This window comes from Hyla sarda, chromosome 11, assembly GCF_029499605.1.
Source record: "Hyla sarda isolate aHylSar1 chromosome 11, aHylSar1.hap1, whole genome shotgun sequence".
Lineage (NCBI taxonomy): Eukaryota > Metazoa > Chordata > Amphibia > Anura > Hylidae > Hyla > Hyla sarda.
Genome location: NC_079199.1, coordinates 31,970,907 through 31,991,335, shown reverse-complemented (window position 1 = coordinate 31,991,335; position 20,429 = coordinate 31,970,907). Strand labels below are relative to the sequence as shown.

At 42.4% G+C, this 20,429-nt stretch overlaps 1 protein-coding gene across 1 annotated transcript in view; it reads right to left on the bottom strand.

The window, feature by feature from the left end:
• LOC130295891 (cytochrome c oxidase assembly protein COX16 homolog, mitochondrial) overlaps positions 1-20,429 on the bottom strand; it is a 68,059-nt gene that overhangs the window by 14,985 nt on the left and 32,645 nt on the right. The window contains exon 3 of the mRNA XM_056547196.1: positions 18,695-18,763. Within this exon, the coding sequence (XP_056403171.1) occupies positions 18,695-18,763 (69 nt within the window). The remainder of the gene's footprint in view (positions 1-18,694; positions 18,764-20,429) is intronic.

Here is a 20,429-nt window from a genome sequence, read left to right as displayed (position 1 = left end):
CCTGATGAAGAAGCTACTGTCCTCTACATAGACCAGCGTTTCCCAAGCAGGGTGGCCCCAGCTGTTGCAAAACTACAACTCCCAGCATGCCCGGACAGCCAAAGGCTGTCCAGGCATGCTGGGAGTTGTAGTTTTGCAACAGCTGGAGGCTCCCTGGTTGGGAAACACTGACATAGACAGTGATTACAGCTCCCAGCAGATCTTTCTTACTTTTATATGTAAGGATTTGCTTTATCTATATTAGTTATCTACTTAATTTTCTTTAATTCTCACTTTTTCCTTTTTTTGGATGACATTTTGGTGCCTTTAGATCCAATTACCAGGTTTCCATAGAGTTCTGGTCTCAACATACAATGGTTTCAACATACAATGGTCGTCCTGGAACCAATTAATATTGTAACTTGAGGGACCACTGTACACATAATATGGAAGGGTCTTATGAACTGTGCCTTTTTGTGAAAAGGCGCAAAAAAAAGGCGCAAAGCCACTGAAAAGTCTCCAAAACTACACCAGCCCAGACTTAGCTTAGCTTGGCTTTTTGGTGTATGTGAAGAGCGAAATTTCGGAAAATGTGACCTGCACAAAATGCTCTGTGACCATTTACCAGTAATAAATTTGGTGCTCCTACACATTACCAGCACACCAAAAAAAGGTGTCGAAAAATGCTTCACTTACACCTACAATGATGAATGCCGGCCATTGTGTATTTGACCCTACTATTACCATAGCACTTCCCAAAACCTAAGAATGTGAAGTATTAAAAAGGAAATACCTAGGATTCAAAAAGGAGTTCAAAAGAAATAGCAGTCACCTATGGGTCAAAGCAATTCTGTGAGCGCAGAGCAATCTTCATATTGGTAGGGAGATGGATAAGGTGACAAAACAGCAATCTCAATACCACTTCTGGTGAGCACCTCCATCAGTCTGTCACAGGACTATGGACTCATGTTAGGGTGCATGCACACCACGTTTTGGCTATACAGTTCCCGTATACGATTTCAAGTTAAAAACTGTACGGAACCGTATAGAAAACCGTATGCATTGACTGAACATTGTAAACCGTATGTCAAACGCATCATCCGGTTTAGTCCGTTTTGCGTCTCATACGATTTTGTCCGTTTCTTTTTTACCTGTACCCAAAACCGTAGACTAACAAGTTTTTTTGGTCCGGGTGAAAAACCGTATTAAACTGTATAAGTCTTTTTTTTTTTTTTTTTTTTTTAACATGGGAGTCAATGTGAACTGTACAGAACCGTATGTGCGTATCCAGTTTGCACCATACGGTTTTCGACTTTGCACTGTTATTTTCTTGGAATTTCAATCAAACAAGTGAAAATGTATTCAAAATGGAGTGAAAAGTTAAAAACGTACACGTTTTTTTTTCTTAAAAAACGGATGCAACCGGACATCATTTTTCAAACCGTATACCGGTTGAAATTTGTACACACGTTTTGATACAGTTTAGTCCGGTTTTGAGGAATCCGCTTTTCATCAAAAACCTGATACGGGAACTGTATTGCAAAAACGGGGTGTGAATGCTCCCTTAGAAATTAATGGATAATACATCTACAGTCCTATCTGCAGATGGCAGTAGTTGAGCGTTGGATAGAAGTAGACGGTAGATTATCAGCGGTGTGCAAACGGTGGCCCTCCGGCTGTAGCAAAACTACAACTCCCAGCATGCCCGGACAGCCGTTGGCTGTCCGGGCATGCTGGGAGTTGTAGTTTTGCAACAATTGGAGGTCTACAGTCTGGAGACCACTGGCATAGTCTATAGGTGCAAATGCTTTTCCTGTACCCTCTATAGCTACAATCTCATAACTGGCTAGGAGGGGATTGTAGCTTGTGACGGGAGTCTGGGCATACTGGGAGTTGTAGTTTTGGAACTCAGTTTGGAGACCACTGGCATAGATGTAAATACTTTTTTGTGCGCCCTATAGCTACAATCCAGTCACTGGATAGGAGGGGATTGTAGCTAGTGACGGAAATCCTTTGCAACAACTGGGGGTCAACACTTTGGAGACCACTGGCATAGACTATAGGTGCAAATGCTTTTGCCCTACTTCCCTATAGCTAAAATCCAGTCACTGGCTAGGAAAGGATTGTAGCGAGTGATGGGAGTCGGGGCATGCTGGGAGTTTTGGTTTCGCAACAACTGGGGGTCCACCGTTTGGAGAGCCGCAAATGCCTTTTTCTGTGCCCCCTATAGCTACAATCCCTTCACTGGCTAGGAGGGGTTTGCAGCGAGTGATGGGAGTCCGGGCATGATGAGAGTTGTAGATTTGCAACAACTGGGAGTTCCACAATTTGGATATGACTGGCATAGACTACAGGCGCAAATGCTTTTTCTCTACTCCCTTTAGCTACAATCCAGTCACTGGATTACATTAAGCATCACAATGGACAAAGAATACATAACTCGAGTTCTATGTATACGTTGCACATGGATATTATAGTGTACCTGTCGTCAACAAAAACTTTTCATATAATGTAGATATTAAGATTATATGTATATTTGTCATATAAATTGATTAAAAAATGTGCATATTTTTGTCCCTGCAGCTATTTCCTGTGTGTCTCTATGAAGGAGTCCAAATACAGGAAGTGAGGGTGGACAAGCAGGGATCGGTGCCCTTAAGACAAACAGGGCTCTGTACACTGAGGACAAGCAGGGATCTGTGCCCCTAGGACAAACAGGGCTCTGTACACTGAGGACAAGCAGGGATCTGTGCCCTTAGGACAAACAGGGCTCTGTACACTGAGGACAAGCAGGGATCTGTGCCCTTAGGACAAACAGGGCTCTGTACACTGAGGACAAGCAGGGATCTGTGCCCTTAGGACAAACAGGGCTCTGTGCACTGAGGACAAGCAGGGCTCTGTGCACTAAGAAAAAGCAGGACAGTGTGCACTGAGGCTCTATAACCTGCTCCTGGCTCATACATCAGGATGATTGACAAGCCAGGAGTCTGCACAGAGCCCTGCATGTCCTACCCTAACGTCCTGTATTTGGACTCCTCATAGAGACACACAGACAATAGCTGCAGGGACAGCATTTTTTTCACCCAAAAATATCCACAATTGTTAACCAATGTGTATTACAAATATACATATAATGGTATTATCTACATTATATAAAAAGTTTTTGTTGACGACAGGTACACTTTAAGTGCAGCCCCCCCTAGCCAGAGTCCCCACGACCCAAGAATTGTAATTCTGGTGTTCAATTCAATGAACTTCATACTATAACACAGAACTGTACACAAGACAATCTTGCTGTTCAATAATACAAGCAAGATGACCTAGCCTCAGACAAACTCTCCTGCCAAATCTGACCCAATAACACTTAAATGTAATAAGAACCATGAAGAAATCTATAAAACGCCAACCTATCACGCGGCAAAGTCATGATGTTTACAGTGCTGGCATATGTCTATACTCATACGAAGCAGTTATTACAGTATATGTATTGGGCTCAAACATCTGCACATGACATATATAATATATATATATAAAAAGATATAAATACATAGTGAGCTGGCACATGGTAATACTAACACATGCAATTACAAGGTTTAAAGACACAGACTGAGAGCAGATGTGACTAAGATGAAACTGTGTCACTGGCAAAATAACAAGATGTGGAAAATTATAGACTGCAGGAGAAGCATCAAACGGTGGCCATTACTTACCCCGGCTCGAAAAGCCTCAAAAGAAAAACCATAGTACAGAGATTCTCTACATTATGGCTGGGTTCAAACATACCAGCCACACAAGAATAGACTAAAATCAGATTTTAAAAAAAGCATAGAAAGCGTTACAGGCACTAGAACTAGGTTCACAGGCGAATAGGTTGTGGTACCAGCAGATGGACTGAGAAACCTGGGCAAATTATTGATTATTAGAGATAAATAGGTCACAATAAGCTTATATTATGCAAAAACTGGATATATGCTTAAACAAGGAAATATCACATATGCATCAAAGACATATTAAACACAATGAGGTTTATTTACTTTAAAAAGGGCCATGGCCACTGGGGAAAGTGGGCGTGGTCCCGACAAAAAGGGCGTGTCCCTGACAGTTTTGTGGTGGTTTGAGCTGAGGAAGACCCCACAGATCAGAACAGTTGTAAAAAAAAAGCAAAAACATAGGGAAAAGTGCAAAATGTAGGGAAACCTTAGTAAATGCCTTGGTAAAATACTTGTCGGAAATCAAAACCCACAAAGAAAACTACACTCAACTCTTAGTAAATAGACCCCAATATCTGTAAGTATAAGCAAATGAGAATGTATAAACCTGCCATGTAAACAGCCTGATGCCAACAGCCTATGTAACCCAACATACATTTTGCACTAGGGCCCCCTGATGAAGCCTTAGTGCGAAACGTACATTGGGGTATGTAGGTTGCTGACATCAGGCTTTTTTTCCTGGCAGGTATCTACATGTCTCTTCCTGCTGTTAAGCTCATTTACTTGTATTTGCAGATATTGGCCCTGATTTACTAAGCGTGGAGTGAAGTTTTCTTTTGTGAGTTTTAATTCCCTACAATTTTTTCCCCATGGTGTTTACTAAACTTTCCCTACATTTTGCACTTTTCCCTACACTTTGCTTTATTTTTTTTACACATGCTCTGATCTGTCGGGTTTTCCTCCACTCAAATCTACCACATTTTCTGTGGAAACCTTGGTAAAATAGGTTGTTCTTTAGTGAAAATGCTGGGGGCATGCCCCTTTTTTGGTGGCCATGCCCGCTTTCTCCAATGCTATGCCCTTTTTCTGGTTTACTCAGTAAAATGGAGAGTTAGTCGGGTTTCTTCAATTGTGGTGCAAATTCTGTCGCAGCCAGAATTTCTGGCGCACAACCCAACAAAACATGTCGCATTTACTATAGTAAATCAGGGCATTGTGTATAATATGGTTTTGATGCATATATGTAATTTCCTTGTTATCATATATCCTGTTTTTTGAATGGTACAAGCTTATTGTGATCCATTCATCTCCAATATTCTTTTGTATTTCATAAGCAATAATTTGCACATATTTCTTAGTCCATCTGCCCTTACCACCACCTATTCTCCTGTAAATTTAGTTCAAGTGCCTGTAACTCTATGCTTTTTTTTATATGTACGATATCAATAAAATGTGTTTATATTTTTTCTATTTCTTGTGTGGCTGGTGCCTTTGTCTTGGGGTTCCATGTTTGTGTGGCCCAGTTTGGAGCTATCCATTGCGTTTTTTTTTTTTTTTTGGAGTGTTATGGCTAAGTTCATACATAGAAGTAGTGTGTCATGTGGTCAATTACCATGTGGCTAATCGATGTGGTTAATGGCGATATTCTTATTTTTTTAATTTTTTTAAACAGGTGAAACTATTGTGTTCTGAATGAGGAGAAAGAAGATAAGCCACCAGTAGACATCTCTCTGGTGGCTTATCTCCCTGAATCCAACATGCCTGATCCTTCTCTCGCTCTAATAAAATCATTTATCGGGGTGAGAGGCGAGGGGGCCTTCATACACTAAACTGTTGGGTCAAAAAAAGTAGTTTTCTCACTAATGTGTACTAGGTGAAATCTGCTGATCTAAAAGGTACCCAGTCTGTTCATGTACAGTGACCCCCGGACCTACGATGGCCCCGACATACGATCACTTCAAGATACGATGGCCTCTCAGAGGCCATCGCATGTTGAAGGCAGCATCAACATACGATGCTTTTGTATGTCGGGGCCATCGCATAAACGGCTATCCGGCAGCGCAGACTGCTTCAGCTACCACTGGATAGCAGTTTACGGTGCCCCTTGTGGTCCGCTGACGATCACTTACCTGTCCTCGGGGCTCCGGCGTGTCCTCTTCGGGATCCCCTGCATCGCCGGCGCTCTCCTCCAATGCCATCACGTCGCTGCGCACGCCGTCCCGTCATCCAATAGAAGCGGCGTGCGTAGCGATGTGATGGCGGCGACGGAGAGAGAGGATGCCAGGTAAGCAGAGGCCTTGCCGGAGCATCGGGGACACCCTGGGGACGCGGGAACAGCGATGGACGGCGACATCCAGGGCAGCGGCGACGAGCGGGGATGGTCCGGAGCGGCGGGGACACGTGAGTACAACCTTTAATACCAGTGGTCTTCAACCTGCGGACCTCCAGATGTTGCAAAACTACAACTCCAAGCATGCCCGGACAGCCGTTGGCTGTCCGGGCATGCTGGGTGTTGTAGTTTTGCAACATCTGGAGGTCCGCAGGTTGTAGACCACTGTCCTATACTTTACATTGCACGGATCCCTCAACATACGATGGTTTCAACAAACGATGGTTCATTTGGAACGGATTACCATCGCATGTTGAGGGACCACTGTATTATGTGGGCAGTCCTTCCCCTGAACAGCTGCAGGTAATACTAGGTATCCCCTGGTGCCACCACTCTAGGAGAAGGTAAATCTGGGCAGAACCTCTCACAGTAAAATCAGCTGTTTTGGAAGTGGATTACATATTAAATGTATTGTCTATGGTAAAACCCTTAACAATTTTAGAATCATACCTTTTTTTTTGGGGGGGGGGGGGGAACAAACATGGGCACCTTTCAAGTTCCTAACTGTGCTACGGAATTGTCAAGTTTGGATGTCAAATGGCACATCACTTCTTTACCATGACATATTTATGCAGATTTGCTGTTAAAGATCCTTGGAGAACTGGATAATGGATGCTGTAATGCCTATCATACTGATTTTTTTAAACAACAATGTATGGGTAATATGTAGTTTTCAGAGATGAGCGAACATACAGTTAATTCGATTCGTCACGAACTTCTCGGCTCGGCAGTTGATGGCTTTTCCTGCATAAATTAGTTCAGCTTTCCGGTGCTCCGGTGGGCTGGAAAAGGTGGATACAGTCCTAGGAGACTCTTTCCTAGGACTGTATCCACCTTTTCCAGCCCACCGGAGCACCTGAAGGCTGAACTAATTTACGCAGGATAAGTCATCAACTCCCGAGCCGAGTAGTTCGTGACGAATCGAATTTACTGTAAGTTCGCTCATCTCTAGTAGTTTTCATCTGTCACTTCTATAGTCCCACTGACAAGAGGCATGTGTTTTGACTTTTATATGTCTTTTGGTCATAAACTTGCATATAAATGGACAGAACTTGAAAGAACCAACATTACCAGTAAAGGACACAGATATGAATGAGAAGCGTCCCCATCTCAGGATTACAGCAAAGTTAAATTCTATATCTCTGTATTCTTTTTCACATCACTATGCACCATGAAATACAAGCCCTCTAGCATGTGGTCTACATTCATGCTCTCGTACTGCTTACGCTCTCACTTCTATAAGGCTGTGAAATTGGTTGGTTCCTAAGATGTGCAAATAAAACTTTTCACATAGAAAAGAAATTTCAGTCATTTTTAAAGGTATCCATCTGTGTCCATACTATTTCCATGCAACCATTGAGTCCGGCAGCCGCTTCACAAAGTATGTCAGAGCAGAATAGCTATCATCTTGCCCGATAGTCATTGCTTTTCTAGAATCATGGTAGTCCGAGCCGGCTTACAGTAGTAGTCATGGCGACAAATTGGTAGCTGGAGACACCACTAATGACAATATTATGACATACGCTTTGCTAGAAGGTGTCCAGTACCTCGGCAGAGCAAATGTATTGTTTGCAAACAAAGGTGAAGGGAATTGGCACAATGGTCTTGAAATGGGTACAGAAGGGGAAACAAATACCAAACCCTTCTGTCCTGGATGGAACAATCTGGCAGTTTAATGATGGGTTAGTTTTGTTCTTTCCTAGGGGTCTCTGTCTACCTTCGATTCTGCTCAGTCCATCATTTACTTTGTCATGAAGCCATTTTACTTTTAACCAGGGCTGGGGTGTCGGACTCCGGAGTTTCTTGTACTTCCGACTCGGACTCCTCTCTATTAATATGCGAATGTATTTTATACATTCCTTGAAGGAAAGAAAGGCAACATACATGTCATTACCACAGGATTACTGGCTGGGAAGCCAACAGTCTACTGTATTGAACAGTTTGTGTGCTGATCTGCTGCTGAAGATAGGGCAGTGGGAGGATCCAGGAAGGGGCATTTATTAGAAAACATAATTTCCCTAGTAGAATCCCATAGTCATGTTTAAATAGGTACTCCGCCCCTAGGCATCTTATCCCCTATCCAAAGGATAGGGGATAAGATGTCAGATCGCCCAGGGTCCTGCTGCTGGGGACCCCAGGGATCGCCGCTGCGGCACCGCTACAGGGGACGGAGCAGCGTGATGTAATGGCTCCGCCCCAGGGGCGGAGCCATGACGTAACGATGCTCCGGCCCCTGTATTGCCCGTCATTATGCACAGAGCGAACTCGCTCTGTGCAGTAACGATAGCGCGGTGCCGCAGCGGTGATCCTGGGGGTCCCCAGCAGCGGGACCCCAGCAATCTGACATCTTATCCCCTATCCTTTGGATAGGGGATAAGATGTATAGGGGCGGAGTACCCCTTTAAGCTAACAATCAAGTTTTTATAGCCTTTTTCTAATGGCTTACAGCTTCAGTTTTGAACTATTGACCCTCCATTCCCTTCACTTATACAAGTGTCTCTAGTCCTGCAAAAAACATATTTACTTAATCCCTTATCAGTGAGAGGCTAGGTTACCCATGGGTTCCCTGTAACAGCAGAACACAACACTATGGAAAGTTTAAGTATTGCCGCTCCTAATTGTGCGTTGTGTGCTATATAGTAAAGCACATGTAAAGCATGCTTCTTCACGGTCACTTAACGTGTTCGTTTTGCGGTTACATGAGGCACTGTATGCTGTGTTCACATGTGTTGCAAAAAAAGCAGCACAGGTAGCATTATTTTGTCAGGTAAAATGCTAGGAACCCAACGTAACCAATTATAGTTAATGAAGTTTGTCGGAAACCATTGGTGTCCAGTATTTAAGGGAGCAGAGTAAGGCATAAAACGATGCAAATGTGCAGGAGCTTATTCCCTACATTATGTGCCTTATCCTGGTATAAGAAAGGGGTGAAAAAAGCTAAAATGTGCTAGTGCAAGGTTAGCGCATACCAATAAGAGGAAAAGCCCTAAGTAACCCCTGGGGCACTGGCAGTGATTATTTGACCACTAAACTAGACAGAAACTGAACTGGTCTGAACGTTTATGTTATGTACACTGCTCTTTAACTCAGACATCAATAAGACTAGGGAAAGAATGCTAGTCAGAGAAGAAACACTACAGAAGATGAATGTGACATCCACAAAAACATTATATATTACACTCACTTATAAAATCGGTCCATTGATTAGAGTCATTGCTAGGCAATGCTGGCCACACATAAAATGTCCCGATATTTAGAATGCCACTACTGAATTATGTCAGACACAGAAGCTGTAAGTCTAGTTTGTGGGCATGATAATGATGCTGGCAGAAGGACGCCATCTGTCTTTGTATTTTGCTATGCTCTCCACTTTTAAGAGCTTTGATCTATTAGCAAAACTGCATATGGATTCTACATTTTGCAGAACAGCACAGAGGTAAATGGGTTTTTCGACCCTCTAAGAGTCTGTGCAAGTGTTTAATTCAGGAAAATAATTGTAAGAGGACTGGCTGTATGACCGACTTACAATACGTCTCAGTAATAAACAATTTGCACATTTATGGCATAGATTATTTTAAAATGATTAAAGTGGCAGCAGTTATGATCAGTATATTATTAAGGGGGGGGACCTTTTTAGGACCAACAAGAGCATGCAACCCCTTTAAATGGGCATTGTCAGATTAAAAAAAAATTTAAATGTTGTACATCTTGGCAAAACATTACCCTTTCAAATATATTTCATAAGAAAAATGTATTTCCTTTCTACAAAAATCATGTCTTATAACAGAAAAAAAAAAAAAAAAACACCACTAGAGGTCCCCATACCATCTAGAACATAATCCTGTCTGGCTGCAGCAACATCTTTGTCCAAGCTAAAACACAGGCAGGGACAAGGGCCAGTAAGTGAGGGTGGGACTAGCACTCCTCTGTGCTCACTCCTGTCCTATCAGACTGCAGCATGAGGAGCAATCTCCTGTACGGGGCCCAGGCTCTCTGGGAATGCGGTGTGTCGACCCCCGCACAAAACAGTGGCTGACACGCCCCTCCATACATCTCTATGGGAGAGCTAAAGATAGCTAAATGGCTCTCCCGTGTGGGCTGTGGATTTTTGTGGGTGTTGAAAAGCCAGGTTCCTGGAGAGAGCAGGGACTAAAACTTATCCCCTATTCTGTGAAGAGGGGATACGTTTTTGGGCATGATACTTCTCCTTTAAACTATGAAGACTGCCACTAAAGGAGTAGTCACAAGAGGACAACCTGTTTAAAAAAATAAATGAGCCAAAATGGCTTGCAAAGCGAACCTCTCACTTAGGCTGAATCGGCCAGTGGTCAGCCATTCATCTGGTCAGCCATTTCCACTGCAGGCCAAGCATACAGTTAAATGTAGCTTTTCAGGGAGTTTCTATAGCTGAACCTGCAGGAATAAGCTAAACACCAGGCTGGTTTCTACTTAAAGGAAGCAATTGTCTTCTTTAGAGTACTACCCCTTTCATAGCTCCACGGTAAGCTTGGAGGGCATGCTGGGCAATGAAATGGAGTGATGGAAGTTATTTCATGCAGGAAATTTATGTCCCTTAACAAGTCAATGGAGTGTAGCTTAATTTCTTGCCTAAAAGATAAAAACATGGAATATAAAAAAATAAAACAAAAAAAAGGCATTTTTACTGGATACCCTGTAATACAAAAAAATCTTTGGCAATCTGATTTTATAATAGGGTTTTTAAAGGGGTACTCCGGTGAAAACCTTTTTTCTTTTAAATCAACTGGTGGCAGAAAGTTAACCATATTTGTAAATTACTTCTATTAAAAAATCTTAATCCTTCCTGTACTTATTAGCTGCTAAGTACTACAGAGGAAATTCTTTTCTTTTTGGAATGCTCTCTGATGACATCACGAGCACAGACCTCTCTGCTGACGTTAATATAATAATAATAATAATAACACGATTTATTGTTGTCCTTAGTGGGATTTGAACCCAAGTCCCCAGCACTGCAAGGCAGCAGTGCTAACCACTGAGTCACCATGCTGCCCTTAGCATACATCTGCTATGCACGGTTGCTAAAATGGACAGAGATGTCAGCAGAGAGCACTGTGCTCATGATGTCATCAGTGTTCCAAAAAGAAAGGAATTTCCTCTGTAGCATTCATCAGCTAATAAGTACTGGAAGGATTAAGATTTTTTAATAGAAGTAATTTACAAATATGTTTACATTTCTGCCACCAGTTGATTTAAAAGAAAAAAGATTTTCATCGGAGTACCCCTTTAATAATGTTTTCTTTCCATTGTATGAAGTGAAGCGTACACTGAGCGGACAACAGAGTTGCCTTGGAAAATTAACCTGCATATGATATTGATGTTGAAGACAAGAGGAACATTTCCTGGCAAGGCCCAGCTGAGACCAGCATGCTGCCGCTTGGTAGCTGAGGTGTGTAACAAACTGTATGTGGCAGCATTGGATGACAGGCCAAAGGCTTTGGGAAGCCGCTCCAGTTGAATAAGATCTAATATGAGCTTCTAGCAACAGTTCTGGCAGAACACAACAGCAAGTGATGCAATAAGACAGTCATCGTGACAAGAGGTTTTTTTTAATTTCCATTATTATTTTAGAGGGAGGGGGTAATAGCTGCAACAGAGGCAACACAGAAGAAAAACAAATGCGCAGATGAACAAATGTAACTCACTAGCCTAACTAGAACGAGATGAAAAGGCCGATACATCACCCAGTGCCGAGAATCATGTGCATTGTGACAAATATTATCTGGTGCAGGGACTAGGGCTCTGAGGAGGTGACAGATCATCTCATCTGCCAGACTGCTTCCCTTCTCCTGTGAAAATAGATGGATACACAACAAAGCAGAGGCAGTCATCAGCGTTCACACCGAGGAAGGGAGACAACTGCTGAGTGGGAGACTAATGACACGCAACATAACAAGTCATCCATTAACAATTGTGTATGTGAGCATGTAATGTATACACGTGTGTAAGACAGCGCTGACTACAATGTCCTTCCAAATGTAGAATAGTGCTATTCTAGTGCATATGTACATGGCAGAAAATGCTATATGAACTAAAGTTGAGCATGTGTCCCAGTACTCCACTTAGGGAGACTCCTTAAAGGGGTACTCCGCATAGCATAGGGGATAAGATGTCTGATCGCGGGGGTCCCGCCACTGGGGACCTCCGGGATCTCGGCTGCGGCACCCCGCTGTCATGATTGGACAGAGCAAACTCGCTCTGTGCGTAATGACGGGCGATACAGAGGCCGGAGCATCATGACATCACTGCTTCGCCTCCTCATGACATCACGGTCCGCCGCCTTAATGCAAGTCTATAGGAGGGGGCATGACGGCCACCACGCCCCCTCCCATAGACTTGCATTAAGGGGGCGGCCCGTGACGTCAGAGGGCAGAGCCATGGCGTCATGATGCTCCGGCCCCTGTATCGCCCGTCATTACGCACAGAAGTTTGCTCTGTCCAATCATGACAGCGGGGTGCCGCGGCGGGACCCACGCGATCAGACATCTTATCCCCTATCCATTGGAAAGAGGATAACCCCTTTAAAGTAAATGTCTGCCCTAAAACACAATTTTACTTTTCATGTCAGTAAGTTCAAAATACTGCATGGATTAAGGTCCTGAAGTGGTCAGTATTTTAAAAAACCATCATAAAAGCCTGGACTTGCCTATCTTAACTCCCCCAGGACTCCGTTGCAGACGTGTCAGACTACAGCTGATCTAATCACTGGCCACAGCGATGTCCTGCCTCGGCCACTGATTGGCTATGCAGTGTGACATATTGGGTCCTGGCACCAGAAAGAAGATCAGGATTGGGGCTCAATACATCACACTAATAGTTCAGTAGCCACTAGAGGAAGCTACCAGCATACTGGTATTTATTGTACAATATAATAATAGAAAATACTATTTTGGTACCAGGCAGCATGTTATTTATATATGAAATATGTATAAAATACATGTCTATGCAATCTGTGGAAATCTTTAGCGCTACAACAGAAACATACAGAGATATAAATATATTTTAAAGTGTGCCTTTATTATAAAGAATAATAAAAAATGTATATGTTGCTCAGAATCTAATCCTGACCATGTACGTCTCATTTTGATCTATATCACCTATATTTATAATAAAAATACTTCTTTCCATTAGCTCACAGTGTTAGAAATCCCTCAGGGAAAGGGGGCGTGTCCCTCTTGTGGTGGTGGGAGGTGATTGGTGTGTCTGCTCATGCAGCCTTGTCCATGAGTCATCTCTTGTCTATGACTCATGGACAAGCTGCTGCAGGACTGGTTAGTGTCCCAGTACAATTTTCTGGAGCAGTTTTCTTTATTAAAAGGTCCAAAAAATTTAAAACAACCATATTGCAAACAGTCTTTAATTTTCATTAGTAAAAACATATAAAATGTTTTTTATCTGACAGTGCCCATTTATGGCATGAATCACCAGAAAATTTAGGATATAAACGAACCTGATAGTAACAAGGAGGAGATGTACTTTAAAAGGTTTATTCCTATTTCAGGGTGTTACCCCCTATTCACAGGATAATATAACAACAGGAAGATCAGTGGGGTCTGACCACTGGAAAAATATTTTTCCCTGAAATGAATTGTGCTCACAGCATGTGCACGACCAGCACGCCATTCATTCTCTATAAGGACTTCTGAATATATCTGAGCCACATAAAGAATGGATAGAGCGCTGTTGGTTCAGTCCTAGTGTGCACCATTTATTCTGGGACAGATTTTCCCCATTCTGGGATTGGTGGGGTTGGACTCTCACTAATCAGCTTGTTATCCCTTATCCAGTGGATAGGGGATAACATCATCAGATGATAACAAGGTCATTGCTGTTTCCTTAAACCTCATGCTACAAGGCAACTTCAGCTTCTTACAACTCGGGCCGGCACAACAAAGCAGAGTCGATCATGTCATGTAGATAATAATGTCACCGCCACATAGGGTGTGCACACATTCTATGGTTTAATGCAAACCTATAGAAGCATCTGCCACATAGCAGTCACTCGATTTGTCACGTGTCAACATGAATTAAGAAATTGTCATCTAACTCTGGCCTAAGGCTAGATTTCCTTATAACAAGCATGGTCTTTTTGCTTCCAGATCTGCACTTTACTGTGCTATTTTATGTATACACTCACTATTCCCTCTATATTAGGGCAGCTTCTGTACATAGATACCATTTACAGAACTAGTGTGTGTATAATGGATGAGGTTTTTCCATCAAAAACAGTGAAATCGATTAGATAGCCCTTCAATGTCTTATTATTAGGAGTCTCCACCAATAACTAGAGGCTCATAGTGCTTGGCAAAGGCAAGCGTCCCTCATGGTTATTACTTGAAATAAGTCAGCACCAAACACTCTGAAGTAAATGGAGTTGAGCTGCAGTAACCCACCAAGAAGCTGTATGCCTCTGACCTTGTTTACCATCAACACCGGACTGGGACTTAAAATAGGGCTGGGCAATTTAGACTAAGCAGCCCATTTCCGTAATGGAAGTGACTATGTGAAGGCGTAACCACGAAGGGGAGGAACCAAATGTCTATCATAGTTCGGTATATTAGGGTACATAATAGGGATATATATCTCAAACATAGGTAATACGTGTACCTCAAAATAAATCATATAGTTATCCTTGCAGCTATAGTGCCCTCCTAGAACAGCGTGCTGCAGATGCTATACATTTTTTTTTGTACATTTTCATATGTGGACCGTAGCTGCACCTTTTAACACAATTTTTGGAGCCACTTATGTCTTAAAGGGGTACTTCGCCCCTAGACATCTTATCCCCTATCCAAAGGATAGGGGATAAGATGTCAGATCGCCGCGGTCCCGCTGCTGGGGACCCCCTGGACTGAGTTCGCTCTGTGCGTAATGACGGGCGATACGGGGGACGGAGCAGCGTGACGTCATGGCGCCGCCCCTCGTGACATCACGGCCCGCCCCCTTAATGCAAGTCTATGGGAAGGGGCGTGACGACCGCCAAGCCCCCTCCCATAGACTTGTATTGAAAGGGGCGGGCTGTGACGTCACGATGCTCCTGCCCCTGTACTGCCCATCATTACGTGCAGAGCGAACTCGCTCTGCGCAGTAATGATAGCGCGGTGCCGCAGCGGGGATCCCGGGGGTCCCCAGCAGCGGGACCGCAGCGATCTGACATCTTATCCCCTATCCTTTGGATAAGGGGTAAGATGTCTAGGAGCGGAATACCCCTTTAACATCAGTAATAAAAGTGAAGCTTAATTGTAGAAGGGGGGGGGTTGGTTAGGGTTTTTTCACCCACTATCCAGGTTTAGTGGTGTATTATGTCACCTCTACCCTGCCTTAGGACATGGGCTCTCATTTACCATTGCAAACCCGACATGTTTTGTTGGGTCGTGCCCCAGATTCTGTCACATTGTGCCAGAAATTCTGTCTGCGCCCGATTTTGTGCCAGAATTTGCGCCAGAATTGAAAAAACCCTGACTAACTCTCCATTTTGCTAAGAAAACCCGAAAAAGGGGCATGGCCGCCTGGGAAAGGGGGCCTGGTCTCCAAAAAGGGGAGTGTTCCCGACATTTTCACAAAAACCCAACATATTTACTAAGGTTTCCACAGAAAATGTGGTGGATTTGAGCTGAGGAAAACCCTACAGATCAGAGCATGTGTCAAAAAAAAAAAAAAGCAAAATGTAGGGAAAGTGGAAAATGTAGGGAAACCTTAATGAATACTGTGGAAAATAAATTGTAGGGAATTAAAACCCACAAAGAAACCTACACTCCACTCTTAGTAAATAAGGGCCATTGTGTGTAATTTACGTTGCCATAAAAACACCCAAATGTCTGAAGTTGCAGCTGCTATAGAGGAAATGTAATAACAGGCTATCTATGTAATCAAAGGATGGATAGGTCTGTCACAGGGGCTGGTTAGACGCTCTCTGACTCAGAGGGGTCCAAACTGGGGGGGGGGGGTCTTCCTCTATGCTGTCCATATACCCCAACAAGACGTCATTTTTTCAGCAAAATGAAGAAACAATATAGATGGAAAAGAAATCTACACCAATATATCCACACTAAAATCTACAGCAATATATCCACCCTAAAATCTACAGCAATATACCCACACTAAAATCTACAGCAATATACCCATACTAAAATCTACAGCAATATATCCACACTAAAATGTGCTGTCTATGTAAGTAGCCCCATAGGGTTTGAATAGAGTGGCAAAAAATGTAACATTACATGTTGATCATTCAAATCAAAGGCCGACAATGTAATCGATGGACAAGGAGGGTCTGCCACAGTGATTCTCTATACTGACAATATGCTGCCTTGGTTTCTTGAAAGGGGTTTTCCAACCTTAATATCTGCAATAAGGGTTAAACACTCACCTGACAAATCCCTAGAAAATTCACATTTTTAGAAAGAGTGTGTATTCAGAGAGATGGTAAATAGAAAAAACAAAATTCTGATTTGTCAGGGAATGTAGCCAAAAATTGTCCGACACACACGCTAGTACTGGGGAACATGTCACTTCATTCAGAGGAATAGAATAATTATGTCCCTCGACCTAGATATGTAGGAAATGTCTATCATAGCCGGTGGGAGTGAACGGCAGGGGAAAATTAAAAATGTAAAGCTTCATGTATAGTTCTATAAGCTGAGAGAAGGATGAAAAGCTTATGAAGCAGTGACAGCAACAACTACACTGTGTTAACCCTTCTGCTCGGGAACATTTCCTATTAATTATATGCCCTTTCAATCTCTTTAAGTTAGGCTGGGTTCATATGTATCCCTTATGTCAATCCAGTTATTTTATGCCTGAGCTGAACACAACCAATGGACCTTTTCATGTACTTTGCTTGCCAGTCTGTAGCGTTGTTTTTTCCTTCCGTCACATAGGAACATATTGCATCAGTTTTGTCATTGTTTCCCTCATCATGACAGACACATGTGAAGGGCCCCGAGCCGGAGTCTCACCTTCAGGGTAGGAATGGAAAGAAATATGTGAACAAGTTCTTCTCAAGATGGCGCTGGTACCCGGAGATGAAAATAAACTTCTTTATTGGCAACGCATTTCGATCCCGGTTCGGGATCGAAACGCGTTGCCAATAAAGAAGTTTATTTTCATCTCCGGGTACCAGCGCCTTCTTGAGAGGAACTTGTTCACATATTTCTTTCCATTGTTATCCACCGGACTGACGTCACACCGGGAAGTTCCTCGTGGCAGCGGTTCCATTCGATTTCCTGCACATGGACGCTACTGTAAGTGTTGTGCTCTGAGCGCAACACCTGGGGGTAAGAACTCACCTTTGCGTTATCTCCTTCATTTTATATAAACGGTCCTCACTGTTTTTTCTCGTTGATATATTACCTTCAGGGTAGGGTCACATGTGACCGATTTTACTGCATATTTGCTGCTGCATATTTTCTTAACCATTGAAGTCAATGGATAGGAAAATACACAGCAGCAAATATGCAGCAAAATATGGCACATGTGAACCTACCCTTAAACAGTAATTCAACAGGTGAATAATAGACTATGCAAATTGATTTTATCTGTGCAAAGTAGAGATGTAAAATTTCTGGAAAAAAATGGAGATCTTTGGAAACTCACATTTATGCTAAGAGTAGTAGTTTTACGAATTGAAAATCATTTATATGAAGTATAATGATTGAAATAAAAGTACAGCTTATTCAGTAAATAAGAAACTAAAGTAACATTTAAAAATTTTTTTTGCAAAGGGAACAAGCTTCATAATAAAGTATGACATTGGAGTGCTCCTTTAAAAAATGTAAGTACATTAAAAAGACACAAAATATACATAAAATGTAATCCGCCTCATTTTCTGAACTGCTTTCAAAAGGGATATTGAAGAATTTGCACAGATTCTCAGATGTCATTCATGGAGGTCTAAATGTTATATAATTTGAATTATTAAATTTTTTTTATTTTAAGAAAAATAATATATTCCCCCCAAAAAATTTAAGTTTTTTTCTAGGTCTTCTAATCTCTAATGCTAAGGCCTTTATACACAGGCAGAGAGCTGCAGGATTTCAAGCGATAATCTTGTTGATCAGTGCCCATTTCATAAACCTTTACATATCTCGTCCAGTTGATGGCCGGACTGCACGAACAATCACTGGATCGTTTGTGCGGCCCTTTAAATTCATCTTGGTCACTGCACATCCCCCATTTACACAGGAATGCGATCAATAATAATCTGAATGGTCGCATTAAGATTAAGAATTTACATGGGGAATTATTATTTTATTATTAAAGTGGGAAAAGTAATTATTAAATAAATAAAATATCTAGAAAAAAATATTAAACAAATAAACTAAATGAAAGGTAAGGCAAGGGTGGGAATTTAAATGGTTAATATGCTAGGCAAGGGTGGATAATCTATTTTTTTCAGCCTAGATTATAGACTAGATGATGTGAGAAACAAGAAATAAAGTTACTGAGCATACAACTGCTATAGATAGAAAGGGATCATTTTGGTTATACGTGGAACACACCCAACGTTGTGGTGTGAGGGGGCTGAACAGTCAGGAGAATTCCCTGATGAATAAAATGGTAAATTGTTAGTGGAAAATACCTCGTACTCAGATTCCAGGCTGACTTCTCTTTCTTTATTTTTGATCACGCTTGCTACAGAGGGGTCCACCTGCAAGTTGAACAGAAACGTAAATTAAGGAAGCCCACAAAGACTGAAGCAACATAGGCAGCTTTACTTACAAACAATAGCGAAAATCTTCATAAGAAAAAGATGTACTGTGACAATATGAGATGCCTCATTAGGCCTAAGCCGCAACATCCGGTAATATAGAGCCCTACTGCTAGGGCTATACACGTTTCATGGCCAAAGACAACAGAGCTACTCTGCCTAATGAAAGTGAATGTAGTCACGATGTGGCACACAAGTTGTCACAACCTAACAGTCACCAGATATCCCTCCGGTATGATTGTCTGGGTGCAGCAATTTGTCCCCACAACACGACTTCATTCACTTTCTTTAGCTGTGATCCAATGAGATGCTGGATGCTGGACACAGCCATCTTTCACCATCTGATGTGTGTTTCAGCCAAAGTCACCATGCAGCCCCCAAATTATACAACAGAGCTCCGGAGATCCAGCAGAAAACTACCCCACATTAGTATAATAAAAAAGAGGGTTTATGGGTTTAGAACAAAGCCCATTCTTCAGTATATGAAAAAGATAAATCTCTACTTACCTCCAGCACTCCCATGGTGTCCTGCTCTGGCATCCGGTTGTGGTCCTCTACCAGAGCTGCATGGCGATGCTTGGGCCCGACGCGACGTTGGGGCCTAGTGTGTAATACTGCTGCTCAGCCAATCACTGGCCGAGCCAGGACATTGCTGAGGCCAATGATTGGCTGAGCAGCAGTATGGTCCCTGACACTCAAGCCTCACACTGCAGCTCAGGAAGAGGATCGCAGCTGGGGACCAGACCAGGACACCAGAGGCACTGTGGGAGCACTGGAGGTTAAGTACAGGTTTTGTTCTACCTCCCCCTCCTGCCAGATAACCACTTAAAAATAAATAAATAAACTTTCTCCAAGTATTCCAGGATGCACCAATTTTCACAGATCTTAAGCAAGACCAGTGTTTAGCTATGAGGCCAATTACTTAAAAAGGGAACTTGACCCAGAACGAGAAACCAGACAAACTAAGCCAACTCCATTTTTCTTCTCCATCAGTGCCTAAGCAAAAGGAGGGGGATTAGGACTAAACATGGACTTGTGTCCAATCTTAAAAGCTGAATAATACAGCTTTTGCTTTCATCTCAAGACTTCTAAAAGAGCCGCATCCCTTGCGAGTCCTTGGAGACACGCCTAACCTTTACACTCCACCATTAAACAGTATGTGTATTTATAACAGTAATGTAATTAATACACGCTGAATATTACACAAGATCCATATTTATGGAGAACTGCCAAGTGCGCGCCTATTAAATTGCATTAGATCAGTCCGTTTTTTACACCTTACATTAGCCAGGCCATAACAGCACAAGAAGAATTTGTTAACTAAATTTATCGCTAAATGAGTTATACATGTTAAATGTAGGGTTTTCATAATGAGAGCAATAAAATCTGAGCACTTTTTCATGCAATATTTTTTCTAATTCCCAAGAAAGCCCTCCGTGTGCTCCAGCCATTCCGATCAGCCGAGTTTCTACAAAATAGATTTCTGTAAAAATTATTCAGCGGAGTGTGAGGAATCATTATGCTGCAGTCAAAGGAAGGAAAGCCGGTCAGACAGATGAACGTTCTCTACAACACATTTGGTTTTTAAAGTACGTGCTCCTAAATA